The sequence below is a fragment of the Neovison vison genome, chromosome 12 (assembly GCF_020171115.1).
Source record: "Neovison vison isolate M4711 chromosome 12, ASM_NN_V1, whole genome shotgun sequence".
In the NCBI taxonomy this organism is placed as follows: domain Eukaryota; kingdom Metazoa; phylum Chordata; class Mammalia; order Carnivora; family Mustelidae; genus Neogale; species Neogale vison.
In genome coordinates this window covers 75,715,417-75,737,445 of record NC_058102.1, presented here as the reverse complement: position 1 = coordinate 75,737,445, position 22,029 = coordinate 75,715,417, and the positions used below count along the sequence as shown (strand labels likewise).

The 22,029-nt window shown below is 38.2% G+C and overlaps 1 protein-coding gene across 2 annotated transcripts in view; it reads left to right on the top strand.

Annotated features, from left to right (window-relative positions):
* CPNE8 (copine 8) overlaps positions 1–5,179 on the top strand; it is a 219,592-nt gene extending 214,413 nt beyond the window's left edge. For both annotated transcript variants that reach the window (XM_044227148.1, XM_044227149.1), the window contains one exon: positions 3,457–5,179. In XM_044227148.1, coding sequence (XP_044083083.1) covers positions 3,457–3,645 — 189 coding nt within the window. In that variant the 3' untranslated portion in view covers positions 3,646–5,179. The remainder of the gene's footprint in view (positions 1–3,456) is intronic.
* Positions 5,180–22,029: the final 16,850 nt, after the last annotated feature.

Genomic DNA, 22,029 nt, shown 5'->3' with positions numbered 1-22,029 from the left:
AGAGACTATGGACTCTGAAAAACAATCTGAGGGGTTTGAAGTGGCAGGGCAGGTGGGAAGTTGGGGTACCAGGTGGTGGGTATTATAGAGGGCACGGCTTGCATGGAGCACTGGGTGTGGTGAAAAAATAATGAATACTGTTTTTCTGAAAATAAATAAATTGGAAAAAAATAATAAAAAATAAAATTAAAAAGTAATAAATTTTTTTTAAAAAAGAATATAGTTTCATAGACAGTAAACAAGTGTTGGAGAGGATGTGGAGAAAGGGGAACCCTCTTACACTGTTGGTGGGAATGCAAGTTGGTGCAACCACTTTGGAGAACAGTGTGGAGATTCCTTAAGAAATTAAAAATAGAGCCACCCTATGACCTGCAATTGCACTGCTGGGTATTTACCCCAAAGATACAGATGTAGTGAAAAGAAGGGCCATCTGTACCCAAATGTTCATAGCAGCAATGGCTACAGTCACTAAACTGTGGAAAGAACCAAGATGCCCTTCAACAGACGAATGGATAAAGAAGATGTGGTACATATATACAATGGAGTATTACGCCTCCATCAGGAAGGATGAATACCCAACTTTTGTAGCAACATGGACAGGACTGGAGAGATTATGCTGAGTGAAATAAGTCAAGCAGAGAGAGTCAATTATCATATGGTTTCACTTACTTATGGAGCATAAGGAATAACGCAGAGGACATGGGGAAGTGGAGAAGGAAAATGAGTTGGGGGAAATTGGAGAGGGAGAGGAACCATGAGAAACTGTGGACTTTGAGAAACAAACTGAGGGTTTTGGAGAGGAGGGGGTGCGGGATTGGGAGGGGCCTGATGGTGGGTATTAAGGAGGGCACGTATTGCATGCAGCACTGGGTGTGGTGCATAAACAATGAATTTTGGAACATGCCCAAAAAGTAAACTAAAAAAAAATTTAAAAAATAAAAGAAAAGAAGAATATAATTTCATGGTTATATTGAAATATATACCTGTATAAGTTGAATAGTAATAGTAGTGATGATTACAACAATTACCATATATAATACATATTATGAGTCGAGTACTGTTTTAAGTACTTTACATATTAACTTACTTAATATAGCAACCTAATAAAGCAGGTATTATTATTATAAATATTATTATCCTCCTCATTTATAGAAGAGTAAACGGAATGAGTGGGAAATCATTTGTCTAAGATCATGCAGCTAATAAGCTGGAGAATCAGCCTTTGAACCTGGGCAGTCTAATTCTAGGGTTTGGGAGAATAGGGGGTAAAAAGATGAGGTTAATGTCCATGGTGTCGATGGAAAGGTAAAGAGGGAAAGAAAAATACAAGAGCAAAGTTGGGGTAAACACAGAATGGGTGGTGAGATCAACTGATTGCCAGAGGTGCTCTCCCTTCCCTCCATGGATGTGTCAGCTACAGAGTTCTGAAAAACTGAACTCTTAAAAAAAAAGTTGAAGGGATAACTGCTGTATACTAAGCATTCTAAATGTTTCCTTTTTTTTTCCCCCAATTTATTTATTTTCAGAAAAACAGTATTCATTATTTTTTCACCACACCCAGTGCTCCATGCAAGCTGTACCCTCTATAATACCCACCACCTGGTACCCCAACCTCCCACCCCCCCACCACTTCAAACCCCTCAGATTGTTTTTCAGAGTCCATAGTCTGTCATGGTTCACCTCCCCTTCCAATTTACCCAAAAGCACATACCCTCCCCAATGTCCATAACCCTACCCCCCTTCTCCCAACCCCCCTCCCCCCAGCAACCCACAGTTTGTTTCGTGAGATTAAGAGTCACTTATGGTTTGTTTCCTTTTAACATGCTATGCCTTTTAAAAGAATGAAGTAAGCTATAGCAGTCAGATGTCTTTTTCTCATTAATCCTCAGTCTTGTCGATTCCTGTTTTCTCACTTTTCTAATTATAGTTTCAGTGAAAAAAAATAAACCCTAACTTTTTTGCACCTCTGATTTTTTGTTAAGAATGTCAACTCTTGTCCAAAGTTAGATAATTTGACTTCACACAAGTTCACATCCCGTTAGCTCTCTTCTCAGTTGAAGATTATATTTGCTCTTTTAGTTTTTCTTACCCTTGCTTAGCTACCTTCAGGTGTAAGAGAAAGCTTTGTCACCTTTCTACTACACTTTTTTCTAAAAGCTCCGTTGAGTTTCCCTCCTGGTTAGCAGGACAGGTAAAATTATAGTCATATAGGTTGCCTCTGCCTACAGTATTTTAAAAAGAAGAGTAATTTTCTCCTCTTCCTTAAAAGAGACTGTGTTCACTATATGAGAGGTATTACACTTGCTATTTGATTTCTTAAAATTTTAAATTGGTTTATCTGGAACAATCTGACCATCTTAAAGCCTGCTTCCTCATTATAGTTTTTTTCTGAAAGCACATCTTGTGTATCTACTTAAATCAAAAGTAACTTTTTCAAAATAAATTTAACACAGTTATGGTATAGTAGGAGATGGGAAGGTGCTGTCTCTCTAGAAGAGGAAAAAATGATTTAATTCAAACTCCTAATTTTACACTTAGAAATTGTTCAACATTCTCAAATGTCTTCACTGTGCCTTTTCTCTAAGACCTAAATTACTGGGTTCACAACATTAATGGTTCTAAGCATTTCCAGGTTGCTTCAAGAATCATCAGATCTCTGAAGGGAAATTGAACTAGTGTCCTCAGATAGCACATGTTTATTAACTTAAGTAACCACTGTAAGCGAAGATAGAATCAGGCAATTTATTGCCAGAATATTTAATGTTTAGCTGATAATGGATCTCACATAATTGCTTATGTAAAGACAGAGCAATTATTTTTATATGACATAAAAATAAGAATGATGATATTTCAATATGAAGTATTATCAATTCTTAGGCTGAATATTTTTTTTCCATTCCAAACAACAGATTAAGAAAAAATTGGGGATATGAGATTTGATATTTTCGTAATAAATAAAAACACTTCACATGTGTTTAGGCTTCTTCAACAATATGCACTTAACTTTTTCCCCTGCCCTGGATACTCTTTCTGCACTGAAAGCTGATTTATGCAGGTATTAACTCCACTGGCAGGAAACCGAGCCCTGAAGAGGTAAATGCTCTATCCTATTGGGAGTCAGGTGAGGTATAGAACTCAAAACCACAGAATACCTGTAACAACATGATGGACCTTTCTGGACCAGGACACAGACGTTATTGGGAGGAGGAAAAAAAAAAAAATAGAGAACAATTGCATCCCTTTTTAGATAAAGTATATACAATAGAAAGTTTCAGTCACTATAGTAGCTTGCTGTTGCTAATGAGTCAAATCTCTTGAAGATGCATAGTATCTTATCCATCTAACCAGTGCTCCAGGCTGCTCTGATTCTCCAGCACATGTTTCCATGTGTTGGTTTTTGTGTCTGTTAAACAGCATACTGAAGTCTCTGGAATAACTCTCTCACCTCTGTTTCAGTTCGTGCCGTTCCGGGATTATATTGACAGAAGCGGAAACCACATACTGAGCATGGCCAGATTGGCTAAAGACGTCCTCGCTGAGATCCCGGAGCAGTTCCTCTCCTACATGCGGGCCCGCGGAATCAAGCCATCCCCCGCGCCGCCCCCCTACACCCCGCCTACACACGTGTTACAGACTCAGATATGACCGTGCTCGCAACCGTCCCCGTGAACTACCCATCACGAAGAACTGCTGAGTCAACGCTTTGCTCCTGGTGCTCTGTCGCGAACCAGGGAATGAGATACTCTTCTCGGTTTGATTTCAGCAGTCCTGGTTAATATGCTTTCTTGGATCCAAAATTAATTCTCTTTCTAAACCAAAACTGTAAATATGGTTGTTGCATGAGCAACAGAAAAATTGTTTAAATGCTTGAAGCAAAATATGGATGTCTTCTCTGAATCTTTCTTTCTTTCTTTTTTTTTTTGGACAGAAACAGCTAATTTCCAATGTATTGTTGGGAAAAAGCACAAACTGTTTTTAACTCAAATATTGTCCTCGACTGCTGTGTGTATAGGAAAGCAGTCTCTCTGTATCAATGTTTACACGTTACTACTTTTTAAATTTCAATACTTTTATAACTGTTCTTAAGAATAAGAGTTTTGAATATTGAATCCTCTGTCTTCTAAATTGCAATAGCTATAATCGCAAGAGCAATATCTCTTTGAATGACTGTCTGGACAAATACAATTGCAAATAAGAGAAAGGAGAGATGCTTTCATATTTCTCAGTAAGTGAATGGTCTTATGAGGCCGCATCTGCTTAGTAATGATTCCTCTGCTGTTTGCCTGGTATGGGGGTTTAAGCTTAGCAGATGTGTATTCTGTAGGAACATGCATTTTTCATGGAGCTTGGGTTCTAAATTTAGACTGCAGTCAGTTTATGTTCTGTAATTCTCAGTAGAAATAATAAAAAGTCAAACATTGTGAACTTTAAAATGCACAGAAAATACTTTGTGTACGAAGTAGCATCTTTATATTATAATGCTATTTAGAGAGACTAAAACCCACAATATTTAACTGTGAACCATGTAGCAGAAGTTTTAAACTTTTTACTCCATTATACCTTGTCTAGATATTTTAATTCAAAGGGATACTGGCTCTCCTGATTTGGACTTCTTGTTATCACCTTTTCATGTTGCCGTGCGAGGTGCACAGGCTGGAAGATTTTTGTGAAATTCCCAGTTAAGTATACAAAACCACGTGACTTAGTGCACAACACATTTGTGAGATAACCTAATCCTACATACTGAACTGCCTGTCCACAATGACTTGTAAAGAGTTTTTGCATGTACAGTTTTTACAGAAATTACAGTTTTGTGACGTTGTGTCTAAATTAAAGCATTTCTTTAGAACAAATGGCCTTAAATTCTCACAGAATTCCTGGAAATGATTGTGAATTGCCTTCAAATAATAGAAAAGTGTATTTTCTTTTCCTTTGTGTCAACAATGTAACTGCTTTATAATATTTTTCCTTACTTATATCCTATTTACTACTTGGTTTATTTCTACTGTATGTTGTTCTCTTTGTCCAAGTTGACTTAGGGTGACTTTTATAAGCATGAAACTATTTTATTGAAAAGAAAAATATATACACCCACATATCTAACAGTATCAATGTGATACAATTATGTAATAACAAATTGTCCATTTTTAAGTATGTATTAAAATCTTTAAAAGGATAACTACTTGCTCTGTGTTATGTGTGAGTGAAATGGAGTGTAATGATTTCCCTTACTGATCTTAAATATTTCCACCAGTATAGTTAATAACCAACTGATTTTTTTTTGAAATTTATCTTCAATATTCAGTCCAAAGAAATAAAAATGAATGAGGTCAGTATTTTCTTTCCTGTCAAATATTATTTATTTTACTTAGAACTAATTAAGAGAAGATGAAGGATGTACACTTTCTTATCTATGTAATAATGTGCCCACACCTAGTGGGCGCAGATGACTAAGAAATCATCTTTGGTTATAAACCACGCCCTTTGTATGGCAGAGTGGTCACCAAAAATGCATGTGATATCAGTTCCTTTTTTTTTTCTCCCTAAGATTTCCTCCCTCCATCCCTCTGTTTCTTCCTTCCTCCCTCTGTCCATTCCTTCCTTCCTTTCTTTCAAGAGCATGCGAGCAGGGAGAGGGCAAAAGAAAAGGGAGAGAAAGAATCTCAAGCAGAGTGTGCGCTGAGCACAGAACCCAATGCAGGGCTCAATCCAACAACCTTGTGATCATGACCTGAGCCCAAATCGAGATTCAGATGCTTAACCGACTGAGCCTGCCAGGTGTTCCGATGTTAGTTCTATATTTCATTTTAGAAAATACCCAGTCATGTCTTATTTCTGCATAAAGGAAGAAACCAAGTCTGAAGGGATTGAGTGATTTATCCAACTTTGTGTAACTACAGCAGAGCTGGCTATACCACTGCAAAAATAACCACTTGAATTTTTTGAATTGCCATTAGGGGCTTTGTAATTAAAAATCCCAGAAATATTATCCATAAATGCAAATGCATACCAATAGTTGCACATACACACTGGGTATGAGGGATATGCAAACATTTGGTAATGAGAGAAAAGAAAGGTATATATTGGGGCACCTGGGTGGCTCAATGGGTTAAGCCTCTGCCTTCAGCTCAGGTTATGATCTCAGGGTCCTGGGATCAAGCCCAGCATCAGGCTCTTTGCTCAGCAGGAGCCTGCTCCCCACCACCACCACCACTGCCTTTCTCTCTGCCTACTTGTGATCTCTCTCTGTCAAAATAAATAAGTAAAATCTTAAAAAAAAAAAAAAGGCATAGATTGAGAGAAGAGTGATAGCTCTAAGTCATCAGCCTTGCTACAGAAAGCAGACTATTACCAAAGGCTCTGGATATTGTGATCTCTAATCCCATTCCTTTCCTTTCTGATGAGAATCATTTTAATTCCAGGATGAACCCTCGGACTTCTATTCAAGCATCTCCAACACTGGTCTCACCCAGTTATATCAACTCCATTGCTTCCCGAATGAATATTAAAATCATCCAGATTTGTCTCCTTACTTTTCCCAACCAAGCTAGGTTCATCTGGAGTCTCAGGCATGGTTCCTACTCTTTCCTTCCATCAGGCTGTCTCCTATGGCCTCCACCTAAAATACATCTTCTAGCCCAAGGCCCAACTCTTCTTAACCATGTTTTTTAAAACTTCAGCTAACAGTAATCAGTACCTTCAGTCAATCAAATATGCATTGCATTTTAGCATATCCATTGCCTCATTATTTATATACTATTTTACTTTGGGGCATCTTGACATCTCCCTGACACATAAGACTATGATTTTATGGCACCTGGATAAAGGTAAATTCTAAAAGCTTCCAAGTTTACTGTAATCTGTAACTAGGTTATGTAACTGCTACAATTAAAGGACATCAGATGGCTCAATCACTACTTTCAAAATTTTCTCTACGTGTAATATGAGGAGAAAAGAAGAGGTGGATGCAACTTTGAATGGCGGTATGTGTAGGGGAGAGGGCAGCTGGAAGTAGGGTTGGAGGATAGCTGTTTTGTTCAGAATGAGTGATGATAAGTAGGTGAGCTCATGTACTTTTTTGTTATTATTAGGGTAGCTTATCATCTGCTTAGGACATAAAGAGACTTCTCTCACAAGATGAGATGGCTGTGGTGGTTTCTTAGAGAACCTGTAACTACCAAAGATTTTACTGCAGAACATGCTTTTTCCTTTTAGCTTATGTGTGTTTTAACTATTTTCCGTCTTTGTGTTACTCGGATCTGTAATTGACACAAAATGGCAAGGCACTTAATAAAAACTCACTTGAAGACGAATTTCTATCATTAGCACAAATCAGATACACTTCCTAATAAAGAAACAGAGCTGACGATCAAATTGATTTCCTTTGAGTGCAAGTGGTATCACTTAATAAAGATCGAAAGGATGGAAATTTACTTGTAAAAAGTTAATACTGTGCAGAGCTTTCCCATCAGTGAGTCACAGATAGCTTACAGGTGCATGCCGTGCAGATGGGCTATGGGCTACATGTGTGGGTATACAGCTTGGGATAATTGGGATTCCCAGGCTCCAGCATACTTACTGGCTAACCTCAGGATATTTTATAAATCTTCTTTTTAAAAAAATAAATATATCTTGACTGAAAAAGAAAAGCTCTACATTATAGAGATTATTTCTCAAATAAGCTATGAGTGCCCTTATGAGACTCTCAAGTTTACATTTATCATGTACTTTGTTCTACACTGGATTATAGAATTTCCAAGACAACTTTCTTGCCTTATCAATCATCTACTGCATAAGCAGTCTACCCCTCACACAAAGAGTGGCTTCCTGAACCTGTGTGTTATTATATGGCTCACAAGACTTCAAAGCATAAAATTAAAGGGATCCAACATTGTTGGGGTTTTTTTTCCCCTTAGAATAAATTCTAGCTGACTCCCCCTCCTCCTGACCATTGCCATGCTCCTCACCCCACCATTCCACCATACTTCCATTTGCTCTGAAGATCCTAGAAGTCATTGAACAATAGGAATGACTTTCATTCATTCCACAAAAGATAGGAAGATACTGAGATGAAAGACAAGGAAATTTTGAGAATAAACACATTTTATTTTATAAATGTACTGACATAATTGTACCAAGATTTTTTTTCTGAAAGGCTTCATCAGATTTTATGATATGATTTTGATGAGGAAAGTCTTGGTATATCATGAACATACAAATGCTGAAAGGGTTTCTTTGAAGATGTGAAAGGGGAAATGAGAGAACCCACAATACAAGCCTGGGCTATGTTTATCATTATTTTTTTTAAGATTTTATTTATTTATTAGAGAGAGAGAGAGGGAGAGAGAGCAAGCACAGGCAGACAGAATGGCAGGCAAAGGCAGAGGGAGAAGCAGCCTCCCTGCCAAGCAAGGAGCCCGATGTGGGACTCGATCCCAGAACGCTGGGATCATGACCTGAGCCGAAGGCAGCTGCTTAACCAACTGAGCCACCCAGGCGTTCCTGTTTATCATTATTTCATCGATGATGATCCTGACAACATTCACAGTTCAGATTTCAAGCTTCACCAACCAGATTAAGGAGCCACCAAATAGAAATATTTGCCCTATAGATAGTAGAGGAAATGCTCCATAATGAAATCACTTTTCTTTATGTTACTGTGACACTCAACCACTATTTTAAATGTTTGGAAATACTTATTTGTAATAAGAACAATATAATAGCATTATACAGGGATGTCTCCAAACATAATGATTCTGCTAAGATTAATTCTTGATGGCATACTACTTCTGGTTCCTAACAGACTTTCAGAAGTTTTTTTAGAGGAACCATTTTCAAATGTCATAAGGTAGGGTTGTTGCTTATTTAATACTTTATCAAACCACCCCCTATCCCATCATCTGCTGTTACTCTTACTGCATGGGCCTTGGAGATACTCTGAAGGTCAAAATCTAAGAGAAAGATGACCACTAAGCTCTTACCATGGAAAGAACAAAAGCAAATTGTTCCCAAGATTTGCTCATTTAGTTCTTTTTTTAATTAACATATAGTCAATTATTTGTTTCAGGGGTACAGGTCTGTGAATCATCAGTCATACAAAATTCACAGCACTCACCATAGCACATACCCTCCCCATTGTCCATCCCCCAGCCACTCCATCCCTCCCACCCCCTCCCCTCCAGCAACTCTCAGTTTGTTCCTGAGATTAAGAGTCTCTTACGCTTTGTCTCCCTCTCTGGTTTACCTCTTCTTTCATTTTTCCCTCCCTTCCCCCATGATCCTCTGTCTTGTTCCTCAAATTCCTCATATTAGTGATATCATATAATAATTGCCTTTCTCTGATTGACTTATTCAGCTCAGCATGATACCCTCAAGTTTCATCCACATTGTTGCAAATGGCAAGATTTGGGGGTTTTTGAAGGCTGTGTTTTATATATATATAAAATATATATATTTTATATATCTATATAGATATATCTATATATCTCACTTCTTCATTATCCATTAATCTATTGATGGACATCTAGGCTCTTTCCATAGTTTGGCTATATAAACATTTGGGTCCACATGCCCTTTTGGATCATTACATTTGTATCTTTAGGGTAAATACCCAGTAGGGCAATTGCTGGGACATAGGGTAACTCTATTTTCAACTTTTTGAGGAAAACTGTTTTCCAGAGTGGCTGCACCAGCTTGTAGTCACACCAACAGTGTAGGAGGGTTCCCCTTTCTCTGCATCGTCACCAACACCTGTCGTTTCCTGAGTGGTTAATTTCAGCCATTCTGACTGGTGTGAGGTGGTATCTCACTGTGGTTTTGATTTGTATTTCCTGATGCTGAGTGATGTCAAACACTTTTTCATGTGTCTGTTGGCCATTTGGATGTCTTCTTTGCCAAAATGTCTGTTCATGTCTTCTGCCCATTCTTTGATTGGATCATTCGTTCTTTGGGTGTTGAGTTTGATAAGTTTTTTACAGATTTTGGATTATAACCCTTTATCTGATATGTCATTTGCAAGTATCTTCTACCATTCTCTCAGTTGTCTTTTAATTTTGTTGACTCTTTCCTTTGCTGTGTAAAAGCTTTAATCTTAATGAAGTCCCAATTTGCCCTTGCTTCCCTTGCCTTTGGCAATGTTCCTAGGAAGAATTTGCTGCAACTAAGGTTGAAGAGGTTGCTCCCTGTGTTCTTCTCAAGTTTGCATGGATTCCTGTCTCCATATTGAGGTCCTTCATCCATTTTTGTGTCTGTTTTTGTGTATGGTGTAAGGAAATGGTCCAGTTTCATTCTTCTGCATGTGGCTGTCCAATTTTCCCAACACCATTTGTTGAAGAGATTGTCTTTTTTCTTTTTTTTTTTTTTTAAACTTTTATTTTTTTTTTTTAAGATTTTATTTTATTTATTTGAGAGAGAGAGACAGTGAGAGAGAGCATGAGCGAGGAGAAGGTCAGAGGGAGAAGCAGACTCCCCATGGAGCTGGGAGCCTGATGTGGGACTCGATCCCGGGACTCCAGGATCACGCCCTGAGCCGGAGGCAGTCGTTTAACCAACGGCGCCACCCAGGCGTCCCGAGATTGTCTTTTTTCCATTGGACATTCTTTCCTGCTTCATCAAAGATTAGTTGACCATAGAGCTGAGGGTCCATTTCTGGGATCTTTATTCTGTCCTATTGCTCTATGTGTCTGTTTTTGTGCCAGTTACCATGATTACAGCTTTATAATAGAGCTTGAAGTCTGGAATTATGATACCAACTTTAGTTTTCTTTTTAAACATTCCTCTGCTATTTGGGGTCTTTTCTGGTTCCATATAAATTTTAGGATTATTTGTTCCATTTCTTTGAAAAAAGTTGTTGATATTATAATGGAGATTGCAATAAATGGGTAGATTGCTCTAGGTAGTGTAGACATTCTCACAATATTTGTTCTTCCAATCCATGAGCATGGAACGTCTTTCCATTTCTCTGTGTCTTCCTCAATTTCTTTCGTGAGTACTCTATAGTTTTCTGAGTCCAGATTCTTTGCCTCTTTAGTTAGATTTATTCCTAGGTATCTTAGGGTTTGGGGCACAATTGTAAACGGGATCAGCTCTTTAATTCTTTTTCTTCTGTCTTGTTGTTGGTGTATATAAATGTAACTGATTTCTGTGTATTGATTTTATATACTGACACTTTACTGAATTCTTTTATGAGTTCTAGCAGTTTTAGAGTGGAGTCTTTTGGGTTTTCTACGTAAAGTATCATATCATCTGCAAAGAGTGAGAGTTGGACTTCTTCTTTGCTGATTCGGATGCCTCCTTTTATTCTTTTTTTGTCTGATTGCTGAGGATAGGACTTCCAATACTATGTTGCACAGTAGTGGTGATAGTGGACATCCTGCCGTGTTCCTGACCTTAGGAAAAAAGATCTCAGTTATTCCCATTGAGAATGATATTTGCTGTGGATTTTTCATTGATGGCTTTTATGATATTGAGGCATATGCCTTTTACCACTACATTGTGAAGAGTTTTGATCAAGAAAGGATGCTGTACTTTGTCAAATGCTTTTTCAACATCTACTGAGAGTATCATATGATCCTTGTTCTTTCTTTTATTAATGTATTATATCACATTGGCTGATTTCTGGATGTTGAACCAGGCTTCCAGCCCAGGAATAAATCTCACTTTGTTGTGCATAATCCTTTTGTGTACTGTTGGATCCTATTGGCTAGCATTTTGGTGAGAATTTTTCGCATCCATGTTCATCAGGGATATTGGTCTGTAATTCTCGTTTTTGATGGGGTTTGGTCTGGTTTGGGGATCAAGGTAGTGCTGACCTCATAAAATGAGTTTGGAAGTTTTCCTTCCATTTCTATTTTTTGGAACAGTTTAGGGAAAATAGGATTAATTCTTTTTTAAATATTTGGTAGAATTCCCCTGGAAAGCCACCTGGCCTTGGGCTCCTGTTGGTTGGGAAATTTTTTTATTCCTGCTATAATTTCCTTACTATTTATGAGTCTGTTCAGGTTTTCTATTTCTTCCTGGTTCAGTTTTGGTAGTTTAAACATCTCCAGGAATGCATCAGTTTCTTCCAAATTGTCAAATTTGATGGCATATAGTTGCTCATTAGATGTTCTTATAATTGTTTACATTTCTTTGGTGTTGGTTGTGATCTCTCCTCTTTCATTCATGATTTTATTTATTTGGGTCCTTTCTCTTTTCTTTTTGATAAGTCTGGCCAGGGGTTTAATCAATCTCATTAATTCTTTCAAAGAACCAGCTCCTAGTTTCTTTGATCTGTTCTATCATTCTTTTGGTTTCTATTTCATTGATTTATGTTCTGAACTTCATGATTTCTCTTCTCATGCTGGGTTTAGGCTTTCTTTGCTATTCTTTCTCCAGCTCCTTTGGGTGTAGGGTTAGGTTGTGTATTTGAGACCTTGCTTGTTTCTTAGGAAAGGCTTGTATTGTTATATACTTTCCTCTCAGGACCAACTTTGCTGCATCCCAAAGATTTTGAACAGTTGTGTTTTCATTTTCATTTGTTTCCATGAATTTTTTAAATTCTTCTTTAATTTCCTGGTTGACCCATTCATTCTTAAGTAAAATGGTCTTTAGGCTCCATGTATTTGAGTTCTTTCCATCTTTCCTCTTGTGGTTGAGTTCTGGTTTCAAAGCATTGTGGTCTAAAAATATGCAAGGAATGATCCCAATCTTTTGGTATTGGCCAAGACCTGATTTGTGACCCAGAATGTGATCTATTCTGGAGAATGTTCCATGTGCTCTAGAAAAGAAAGTGCATTGTGTTGCTTTGGGATAGAATATTCTGAATATATCTGTGGTGGCCATCTGGTCCAGTGTGTCACTTAAAAACTTTATTCCTTGTTTATCTTTTCCTTAGATGATCTGTCCATTTCAGTGAGGAGGGTATTAATGTCTCCTATTATTATTGTATTATTGTTGATGTGTTTCTTTGATGTTGTTTTCAATTGGTTTATATAGTTGTCTGCTCCCATATTAGGGACAAGATATTTAAAATTGTTAGATCTTCTTTTTGGACAGACCCTTTTAGTATGATATAGTATCTTTCCTCATCTCTTATTGTAGTCTATGGCTTAAAATCTAATTTTTCTCATATAAGGATTGGCACCACAGCTTCCTTTTGATCTCCAATAGCACAGAAATTATTTTCCACCCCCTCACTTTAAATTTTGACATGTCTTTTGGTCTAAAATGAGTTTCTTCCAGACAGCATATCAATGAGTCTTTTTTTTCTTTTTAATCCATTCTGATACCCTGTGTCTTTTGAATGGGGCATTTGTCCCATTTACATTCACATATTCAAAGATATGAATTTAGTGCCATTGTATTGACTGTAAGGAGACTGTTAACTGTACATTTTCTCTTTTACTTTGTGGTCTGTTACTTTTTGGCTCTCTCTTCACTTAGAGGACCCATTTTAATATTTCCTGTAGGGCTGTTTTGGTGTTTGCAAATTCTTTTAGTTTTTGTTTGTCCTGGAAATTTTTTATCTGTCCTTCAATTTTCAATGACAGCCTAGCTGGATATAATATTCTTGGCTGCATATTTTTCTCATTTAGTGCTCTGAATATACCATGCTAGTCCTTTCTGGCCTGCCAGGTCTCTGTGGATAGATCTGCTACCATTCTAATATTTCTAATATTTTTAAGTTACAGAACTCTTGTCCAGAACTGCTTTCAGGCTTTTCTTTTTGTCTCTAAGACTTGTAAGTTTTACTATTAGATGATGGGGTGCTGACTTATTTTTATTGATTTTGAGGGGGATTTTCTGTGTCTCCTGGACTTTGAGGCTTGGTTCCTTCCCCAAATTTGAAAAGTTCTCTGCTGTAATTTGCTCCAATATACTTTCCACCCCTCTCTCTCTTTCTTCTTCTTCTGGGATCCCAATTATTCTAATATTGTTTTGTCTTATCTCTTGAATTCTCCCCTCATGATCCAGTGATTATTTATCTCTCTTTTTCTCAGCTTCTTTATTCTCCATCATTTGGTCTTCTATATCACTAATTCTCTCTTTTGCCTCATTCATCCTAGCAGTAAGAGCCTCCATTTTTTATTGCATCTCATTAATAGTTGTTTTTTTTTTTAATTTCAACTTTGTTATAGTTTAGTTCTTTTATTTCTCCAGAAAGGGATTCTCTAGTATCTTCTATGCTTTTTTCAAGCTAAGCTAGCACATTGATAATCGTCATTCTGAACTCCAGTTCTGACATATTACTAATGTCCATATTGATTAGGTCCCCAGCAGTCAGTACTGCCTCTTGTTCTTTTGTGTGTATATGTGTGTGTGAGTTTTTCTGCCTTGTCATTTGTGCAGAGAAGAATAGATGAATGAGAGAATAAAATGTTAAAAGGGTAACAACAACCCCAGGAAAATATATACTAATCAAATCAGAAGAGATCCTAAATCAGGGGGACAATAAGGAAAAAAAGAGAAAAAAAATACAATTAGGCTGGTGAATAGAAGGGAGCCACATATTTGATTTTGGGTGTATTTTGGTCTGTTAGAACAAAGTGGCTCCCAAAATTTTAAAGAAATACACACACACACACACACACACACATACATTAAAGATATTACTGCACTTTGGAATCTGATCAGAAACTTGTATCTCCAAATTTTTTAAAGCAGAAAATATAAATAAAAGCTGGGAAAATAAACCAAATTCTTTAGATTGTTTCTCATGAATATCCCCCTTCATCTGCAACTCCCCAGAGTGATGAGCCCAGATTCAGAGAAGCAGCACAGGTCAACATTGAGCCTGCCTCTCAGTTATTTCCTCTTCTTCCTCCCAAAGGCTGAAGGCAGGACATTTCCAGTCCTCACAACCTGCCCTTCCTTCAGTCCCTCCTGGCCCAGGGAAGGAGGCTTTGAGTCCCACAATGTGGTAATGCAGAGCACTCACTGTCACTGCCTGGCTTTATTTAAAGGAAATGCAATGTATGTTTTCACTTGGTGAAATATATGTATGAATGAATGTATGTTTTCACTTGGTCAAGTATTTCTCACAACTTTTGTTATGAGTACCATTCCAATCTCTTTACGTGCAGTTGTGTGGAGAACTGTTTTGTAATGAAAGATCTCCTTTAGGAGGTTGAACAGCATTTAATAAAGTCTATGTTTGTAAGAAACAAAAACAAACAAACAAACAAACAAAATATATATATGTAAACACGATGAAGAGAGAGAATATGACTGTAAAGATGAAAATTTAAAAAGATTTTTAAAAAAGAAATGGATAAGATAAGAAGTTGGTTGAAAAAAGAAAAAAAAAAAAGAAGAGAATGTGATCAGGCTTGTGACTAAAACAAAGCCATATGCTAGGTTTAGGGTATATTTTGGTCTGTTAGAAGAAATTGTATCCCAAAATTACCATAAGATACTCTTAGTCTCAGGGCACCTGGGTGGCTCAGTGGGTTAAAGACTCTGCCTTTGGCTCAGGTGATGATCCCAGGGTCCTGGGATTGAGCCCTGCTCAGCAGGGAGCCTGCTTCCCCCCTCACTCTCTCTGTCTGCCTCTCTGCCTACTTGTAATCTCTGTCTGTCAAATAAATAAATAAAATCTTAAAATAAAAGAGAGAGACTCAATCTCAGGATAAAAACAGGGTTGTTAGGGGGTAGGGAATGGGGTGGCTGGGTGATGGACATGTGCTATGTAGGGCTGTGAATTGTGTAAGACTAATGATTCACAGACCTGTACCCCTGGGGCAAATAATACATTATATGTTAATTTAAAAAATAAATTAAAAAATACATAAATCAAGGGATGAAATGTACAGCATAGGGAATATAGTTGATAATACTGTAGTAACTTTGTATGGTGACAGACAGTAATCACACTTATCATGGTATTTTAGAATGTATATAATTGTACACCTGAAACTAATATAATATTAAATGTCAATTACACTTCAATTAAAAATTTTTAAAAAGAAAAACATAATAATTTGAGACTGACATTTGAGAAAATGATTGTCAAAATAAATAACATTTCCTAATGCAGTAGTAAGCAGAAATGCCTTATCAAAGCAACATATTTGTGGCATTCTGAGATAACCACACTCTCGAATGTAAGCTACATAAGCTGGGCATCTTTTTGGGTCCTCAGTGAACATTTGCAGAGGATAATTTTCAATTAAAAACCAATTGCATTCTAATACTTTTTATTTATTTTGGTTCCACTTAACCAAGAGTTGTTGTCATATAATACATGTCTATATTCCCAAGATGTGAACTGTAACTTTAACAAGTTGTAAATTCTATATAATATACTTAAGCTGTCTTTTTGTACAAAGAATAAATTTATTAAAGGTTTTGAAAATAATAAATGAAAATTAAACAGATTATTTAAAAGGAATTGATAAGATAAAAAAGTTAAAATAGGTTAAAATAGGAAAGAGGAAAAATTTAAAAAAATAGAAAAAGAAAAAATAATGAAAATATTAAAAATTTAACCTTGAAAGACTAAGGAACCATAGGGAAAAAGCCATGAATTCCATGTCCTGTATTTGCATAGTTCTGAAGTTTTGTAGTTCTCTTTAATAGGTGAACATGGTCTTGTAGTTCCTGCTGATCTTCTGGGGGAGGGGCCCATTGCAGTGATTCTCAAATGTTTTTGCCCAAGGTGGAATTGCACCACCCTTGCCATGGGCCAGGCTAAGTAATCTGCACCATTTTGTTCTCAGTAACTTTTGTTCCCTGAATGCTTTCCTTACAGCTTTGGAGGATGGGAATGAAAATGGCGGCCTCCCAATCTCCGGCTAGGGGAGCTGAGAGCTCACGGCCCCACTCTGCTGTGCGCCCTCAGAGAAAAGCAGTCAATCACGTCTGTCTTCCTAGTCTCTAGCTGTACTCCATGCTCACCTGGCCTGTGACCAAGCATTTCTATCTCTGGTGCCAGCCCTGTTTAGAGTCTCCAAACTCAGCATTCCTGAGCCACTTCTCCCAAAGGATGAAGGTGAGTTTCCCTGGATCTGCCACTTGTGGGGTCCTTGCTCGAGGTGCAGTGGTCCCACGGTGCCTTGGATCATAGTTTAAAGTAACCCCAAGCTGAGGTTCCCCTTCTCAGCTCTGTCTCTGCAGCCAGCTTCCCTGCTCTCATACCTGGGAGCTCTGCCAAAACCCCTGGTTTTTCTGTGACCCTGTAGGTCCTAAGACCACACTGTCGCTGCGAGCACTCCACCCCCCACTTAGCCTCTAGAGAAACATCCCTCAGTGGAGCAGACTTCTAAAAGATTTTGTGTTCCGATTTTGGGTTCCACTGCTCTACTGCTTGCCAGTAGAGCAGTCTATCAGCCGGTATATCGTTCAGATTCACTTCTCTGCCTGTCCTACCTTCCAGAAAGTGGTCGCTTTTCTTTTCACAGAATTGCTGCTATTCTCTTCCATCTTCTGTTGAGTCTGTAGATGTTTGGAATGGTTTGATATCTAGTTGAATTCCTGGGACCAGATGACGTTTAGGTCTCCTACTCCTCCATCATCTCGTTCCTCCCTTTTGCTCATTTAGTTTAGTTTCTTTTCTTTTATTTTTTTTAAAGACGTATTTATCTGAGAGAGAGAGAGACAGAGAGAGAGGGAACACAAGCAGGAGAAGTGAGAGAGGGAGAAGCAGGTTCCTGCTGAGCAGGGAGCCTGATTCAGGGTTCGATCCTAGGACTCCAGAATCATGACCTGAGTCGAAGACAGAAGCTTAATGACTGAACCACTCAGGCGCCCCTTGCTCATTTAGTTTTAAAGCAACAGTGGCCATGACCTTGTGACTTTTCTCATCATAAAGTTATTCACTCATTTAATTTCCATGAAACAGGACTGCTGGACATTTCTAATATAGTTAGATGAGCTGATTTCATACAGATAGGATTTCCTATTAGTGAAAGAGGTGGTATCATTGACCTCAGAAATTAGGAGGAAAGAGGAAGGAAGGAATATGCTGAGGCTGGCTTAAAAACAACTCCTCTTTCAGAGATTGTCCTCCCCTTACAAAATAAGTTAATAGAAGTTATAAAAAACTGGCTTAGTAATATGACAGCAAAGAACCCATCTGATAACTCCCACAATTTCCACAAGATAATGCTGACAAGAAACACTAAATAAAGCATCGATTGAATCTTTTGAAAAGACTATTTAAATCTGCATCTATCTAAAATTAACAAAACTATTTTACTATTTCACTTTCAACAATAACAAAAGGGATATTCTATAATTAAGAGATGGGCAATTTAAACTATGGAAAGAACCTAGATGTTCATCAACAGATGAATGGATAAAGAAGATGTGGTATACATATACAATGGAATACTATGCAGCCATCAAAAGAAATGAAATCTTGCCATTTGCAATGACGTGGATGGAACTAGAGGGTATTATGCTTAGCGAAATAAGTCAATCAGAGAAAGACAATTATATGATCTCCCTGATTTAGGAAAGCTGAGAGGCAACGTAGTGGGGGCTGGGGGTAGAAAAAGAAAAAAATGAAACAAGATGGGATTGGGAGGGAAACAAACCATAAGAGACTCTTAATCTCACAAAACAAACTGAGTGTTGCCAGGTAGAGGGGGGTAGGGAGAGTGAGGTGGGATTATGGACATTGGGGAAGGTATGTGCTATGGTGAGTGCTGTGAAGTGTATAAACCTGGTGATTCACAGACCTGTACCCCTGGGGCTCATAATACATTATATGCCAATAAAAAAAAATTTTAAAAAGAGACAGGCAATTTGGCATGCACTAATTCTGTCTCATAAGATTTAAAAGAAAATGCAGGAACCCTGAGAAAACCAAGCAGCAATTACTAGAACCCCCTTTGGGTTTATTAAGAATTAACTTTCAAGTCCCTAAAATTATGTGGACATAACAGTAACAATTAAAAATCTGATACCATTTTCAAATCCTGAGTTAGATCATCAAATGGCAGTCTGAGAAGCTGAGGAATTATAGGTAGTTGTACTTTTTCATTTATTTTCTGAGGCTGCATAGTAGTTTTAAATTATTTGAAATCTAAATCCAAAAAATTATATATGTGTTTGGCCTCTTCTCTAGGCTTGTTATAAAATTGCTAGAAGCTCAGTGGGTTAAGTATCTGCCTTCAGCTTAGGTCATGATCCCCAGGGTCCTAGGACTGAGCTCCACATCAGGCTCCCTGCTTAGGGAGGGGCCTGCTTTTCCCTCTGCCTGCTGCCCTCTGCTTGTGCTCTCTTTCCCTCTCTCTTTCTGATAAATAAATAAATAAAATCTTTTTAAAAATTGTTAGAAGCTTCATCAGAATGAGCATAAGTCGGGGCGCCTGGGTGGCTCAGCAGGTTAAAGCCTCTGCCTTCAGCTCAGATCATGATCCCAGGGTCCTGGAACCGAGCCCTACATCGGGCTCTCTGCTCAGCAGGGAGCCTGCCTCCACCTCTCTCTCCATCTGCCAGCTTCTCTGCCTACTTGTGATCTCTGTCTGTCAAATAAATGAATAAAATCTTAAAAAAAAAAAAAGAAGAAGAAGGAGTATAACTCATTACCATACCATCTATTAGAGTCAAAAGATCTGGATTTCTATCTCAGCTATCTGAATTTAGAAAAATATCACTTAAATATCTAATCTTAATTTGTATCATTCATATAATGTGATATTTCCAAGGGTCCTTAAAGCACTTTCCCATGGTTCTGTCAATAACAGAAGTTATTTTAATTGGAGAGCACCCTGAAACCTGACCCTTGAAGAGCCTGATGGGAGGATTTTATTGAATGGACCTGATCTATAATGAGCTCTCAAAGAGTCTTCTGATGAGATGGATCATCAACTAAGAAAGCTCAGCTTCTTATTTAAAAGGGCAGGCCATTAGCTTAACCATTAACCTAAGGCAGTCCCATCTTTTCACCATTCCCTTTGCCTGAGAATCTGGAGTATATAGGAAAGATGAGAGAAAAAGCCTAAGTACCACTGCTCTGTGAATGTCTTTCAGTTGATGTGCATGAGCCCTCATGCCCGGGTCCCTGCTCCGATCTCCTGCCATTGACCACATTTTCGGTTACTTGTTTGTGGTCTATTTCAGATTCGTCTGTGAACTCCATGATAGCAGAAACCAGGTAAGTCTTGTTCACTCTTCTTTGCCTCACATATAACGTAGGGCCTAGCTCTTAGTAGGAGATCAACTGAATTACTCAAGTGAATTCAATCAAATGAATGACCACTAAGAATGTCACATTAGTAACTTGGTATTTTAAGAAAAGCCTGAAGCACAGTGTATCCAGAGAGAGAGAGAGCTCGCAGTAAAAATCGGAAAACAGCACCCAACCTTACTTTTCCCATATTTATTTATCCCTCCTCTAAACCTGACCTGTGGAAGGGAATAAATAGAGATTAACAGCTTCTCTCTCTCCATCTGCTCTCGGGCTTAATTAGCAGGGAAATGGTCAAAAGGCAGACAGGCAGGCAGCAGGAGGGAAGAGATAAATGAAGCTTTGACACAATCTGATAGCCACAGGTCCTGACTCAGGAGAGTCTGGGGAGAAGGTATTCATAAAATGCCAGGATCCTGTATTATTTCTGCTTTGACCAAGCATACTAAATGATGACAAAACAAAATGAAAGACGCTTTTAAGCCCACATCTTACCTTAAAAACGGAAGTGGCAAGAATTTATATTTTAGATGTTAGAAAACTATACCGTATCATCACTTTTGCATTTTATCTGTGCTTTGTGTATTTCCAAGTCGGTTATGCATGTTTGTGAATATATGCCTTCAGTCGTGTGTGTATCTGCATATATGTGTAGGCAACAGTAAATGCGAGGGCCCTAGACAAGGGCATTTGTTATAGAAAAAAATGACAATGCTTTACAAGCATTTACTGCCTTCCCTGGTGCTGATTATCTATCCTGGGGGAAGTATCCCCAGCCTGTACAGAATGTGGACAAGAGCACAGAAGGTTAGAACTTTGCAACTGCATTCATAATAGGACAGGTTGACTTGCAAATCCTACTGTGCTAATATTTATGATTTGTAATGTATTCTTGCATCCTCTGCTTAGCAACAAGGGAAAAGGGCTTAATGAATATGAATTTGGCTGTCGGGAAGGAATGCGGAGGACTATAGTTATTACATATTGGCATCTTAGCTCAGAATTCCACCCACCATTCGATAAGATTGAATTCTATTTAACTTTCTAAGAAGAAATGAATAACTACTCAAAATCCTACTTGCATCCTCTGTTAAATAATCTATTTCCTATAACTATTTCCTAAGCCATAGTAATGAATTTGGTTTAGCATTTAATCACTTACATAGCACTATCTCATATGCAGCCTCTGTCCACACCTGTCAAAACTCTGCTTACCCACAGAGCCTCAGCTCAAATGTTGCTTTTCACCAACACTGTTCTTCATTCCCTAGATTCCCTAGGAATCAATGCCGCTTTTGCTCCAGCCTGTATATAGATACTCTGCTCTGCCTCTCTAGGGGCAGGCTCTGATTGCAGTGGGGAGGTCTTACTGCCCTAACACTCTAGGGGGTCAGTCCAAGTCTGAAGCTCTTTAACAGGAAGGCCATCTGCCTAAAGATGTGTCACATTCTCCAATATGATCTTTGTCGGAGATAAAGGGAATCTTTACCTCCCATCTGTTTTACTTCTTTGTTGTATTTCTCTCTGCTTCAGAGAAGAAGGGGGTGATTTATCCAGTCTCTCAAAGACCCCAACAGTCTCCCATTAAGTTCCCTGCCAGCATTATTACTCAATCTCCTGCATGGCTCTACGCAGCCACTCTTGACTGGGGTTCCCCTTACCTTGCAGGATAGAATCCACAATTCTTAGTTCGTGTTTTCTCCTGAGGCAGAAAGCCAGCCAAAATCTTGGGGTGCATGCAGTGTATTAGGAGGTCATCTCCCGGAGTGGTGGTGAGAGATTTAAGAAAGGGATGGATAGAGGAATGGAAACATACCCATTATATGGGTATGTTATCAAGGTCACTGAAGGCAGCAAGGCTCCTTCCTGCCTCCAAACTCCTAAGGATCATATAGATTGCTTTTCAGAAATCACCC